This window comes from Sinocyclocheilus grahami, unplaced genomic scaffold (genome assembly GCF_001515645.1).
Source record: "Sinocyclocheilus grahami isolate Dianchi unplaced genomic scaffold, SAMN03320097.WGS_v1.1 scaffold472.1, whole genome shotgun sequence".
Lineage (NCBI taxonomy): Eukaryota > Metazoa > Chordata > Actinopteri > Cypriniformes > Cyprinidae > Sinocyclocheilus > Sinocyclocheilus grahami.
The window spans coordinates 457,527-460,400 of NW_015505651.1; the positions used below are offsets into that span (position 1 = coordinate 457,527).

The 2,874-nt window shown below is 39.2% G+C and overlaps 3 gene segments (V, D, J or C); all 3 read left to right on the forward strand.

The window, feature by feature from the left end:
• The window catches only part of LOC107553371 (Ig kappa chain V-III region MOPC 321-like), a 1,334-nt gene extending 1,184 nt beyond the window's left edge, over positions 1–150 (forward strand). The window contains 1 exon segment of the V gene segment in view: positions 146–150. Within this exon segment, the coding sequence occupies positions 146–150 (5 nt within the window).
• A 119-nt stretch (positions 151–269) lies between these two features.
• On the forward strand, positions 270–844 carry LOC107553397 (Ig kappa chain V-III region NG9-like). The segment is given in 2 exon segments: positions 270–347; positions 437–844. Coding segments are annotated over 2 exon segments (402 nt in total).
• Positions 845–1,603: 759 nt separating this feature from the next.
• LOC107553395 (Ig kappa chain V-I region Scw-like) lies at positions 1,604–2,124 on the forward strand. The segment is given in 2 exon segments: positions 1,604–1,652; positions 1,759–2,124. Coding segments are annotated over 2 exon segments (408 nt in total).
• Positions 2,125–2,874: the final 750 nt, after the last annotated feature.

A 2,874-nucleotide genomic window follows, 5' to 3' on the forward strand; every position in this document is an offset into this window, starting at 1 on the left:
ATGTACAAAAACCTTGAATAATCCAAATGTTTAAAGTTATTAATAAATCCATAATTATAGTCCAATCCTGTAATAAACCGACAGTCAAAATAATTGTAAAAAACAAAGATTAGACAGTGTGATGTGCAGATACAATAACTGACAGGATGAAATGAATGAGCAAACTTCATTTAGAAGCTAATTTAAATACAGGATCAGTTCATTTGCATATTGATCAGATGCTTCAGTGCTCTGAGAGTGTTTATAGTGCTGTGAGTTTAACACTTCATCACTGACACACACAACAATCTTCATCAACATGACCTTCATCATCATCTTCATCTGGACTCTCACAGCGTTTGCTCAAGGTTTGTGGAGCACAAGTTTGATATGAATTCATTTCTTCAAGTATAATGTCAGAGTTTTGAGTTGATTTTCTTCTTGTTGTGTGTTTCAGAGAGTAGAGGACAGATCAGCGTCACTCAGAGTCCCTCAACGACAGCAGCTCAACCAGAAGAAACAGTCAAAATCAGCTGTAGAACCAACAAAGATGCACTCCTTTGGGGAGGGAGTTATTATTTCAGCTGGTACTTACAGAGATCTGGAGAAGCACCTAAACTCCTGATTTATTATGCAAACCGCCTCCAGCCAGGAACTCCATCTAGATTCAGTGGCAGTGGATCTAACAGTGATTTCACTCTGACCATCAGTGGAGTCCAGACTGAAGATGCCGGACATTATTACTGTCAGAGTTTTAATTGCAGAACAAATTCTTATGGTTGTGTGGGTGATTATGTGTTCACACAGTGATAAAGAGTCGTGCAAAAACCTCCGTCAGTCAGAGTCACAGTGACTGAACTGATGCTGCAGCTGCTCATGACGATGTGATACATCATCGTCACACATGCATCTGGAAAAAAACAATCTAAATTAATCTGTCACTCATCATAGAGCTTAAACCGTTAGTCGAGAGCAACAACTTGACAAACAGTCAATCAGAGTCTCCAACATAGGCTCATTAGAAATAAGTGCCTCTACATATATTTCTGCAAAACTGAGTACCAGTATGTATGAACCACTGCAGTTTCCAATTGAAATGAACACTAGAGGCAGTAAAACTCTGACACCTTTTATTCCTTTTCACACAAAGTATGATTTACAGGTACAGAGTTTTGATTTATAAGGAAGTTAAAATAGCACGGCTGCATCAACAAATTTGTTTTTATATCAGTTTTACATTTGTACTTTATTTAGTTATTACAACTTGCGTGGAACCACCCTCATCTTCTGAATACATTGTTATAGAATCAGTCTGTGACTTCCATTTTATTGCTATGATTGCTTGGTTCAGATAGTTTCATTTTAAAAAACTGTGTCAGTTATATTGTGAACACAACAGCACATCTGTCAGTGAGGTTTCCAGTGACCTCAGTTTATTGTCCTGTTCAATGAAACAGCACATTAAACCAACTTATACCTGTTCACTGCTGCAGTGTTTGCATAGAGAGTGTGTTTTACATGAGCGACACACGCTTCAGTGCTCTGCATGTGTTTATAACTCTGACAAACATGAAACATGATCAACAACTGTTTTTCACTAGAACTGAACTTACAACCAACAAAAATGGCTTTCATCACCATATTGATCTGGACTCTGACAGTATTATGTCAAGGTTTGTGTCTGGAAGGATTAATTGGGTTATTTACTTGTTATTTTCATGTTGTGAAGATATATGTTTGTAAAAGTGTTTGTGATTTCTAATCTTTCTCATTTGACAGAATCTATTGGGCAGGTGACAGTGACTCAAACTCCCTCAGTGCTGCTCGCTCAAACTGGACAATCAGTCACTGTAAACTGTATATTTAACAGTGATCCTACCTGCTGTTGTAATGGAAAGCAGTGTCTCAGCTGGTACTTACAGAAACCTGGAGAAGCTCCTAAACTCCTGATTTATGGAACAAGCACCCTCCAGTCAGGAACTCCATCTAGATTCAGTGGCAGTGGATCTAACAGTGATTTCACTCTGACCATCAGTGGAGTCCAGACTGAAGATGCTGGACATTATTACTGTCAGAGTTTTCACTGCAGAACAGATTCTAGTAATAGTTGTGTGGGTGATGTTGTGTTCACACAGTGATAAAGAGTGGTACAAAAACCTCCATCAGTCAGAGTCACAGTGATGAACTGATGCTGCAGCTGCTCAAACACTATCACGCACTACTGACACACAGAGACCAAACACAGAACTACACATGAGCTCAAAACTGAGTCAGGAGTCAAATCAGCTCTTTTAGACTGTGATCTGTCCTTTGACAGACGAGTTTGACTTAAATCAAACAAAAAATACATTAAACTTTTTTCAGTTCCAGTTTTGTTTTTGTAGATTATACTACAATCATACTGTACCCTAATAAACTTTCCTTATAAAACTACCACTCAAACTTCATAACAGTCTCATCACTGCATGAGCAGAAGTGAAACTGATCCAGTTCAGAGCGTTGAACCGATCAAACAGTGAAACTGTGAGTTTGAGCTGAAAATCAGATTTGCATTGGCAGCTTTAGTGATTCTGATCGTCTCAGAATAGAGCAGCTCCGTCTCCAGAGACCATGTTCAAACCCCAAGAGCTTCAGTTCACATTTACTGCTAAACGCAGCTGTTCTCAACTATTACAATCCATCAACAGCAGCTGAAACTTTAGTGAAGGAAGGACACACTGATCAATGATGCACTCGAACACAAATGTGAGGCGTTCAGAAGCTTTATTGAATGAACAGCAATGGCAGCACATTGAAAGACTGCTTGAGTATTGAGCTGTACATCAGGAGACTGCTGTGAATCCTGCTGCTCTTCACTGGAGAAACATCAGCACTCGGAGCTCTTGAGGAACGAGG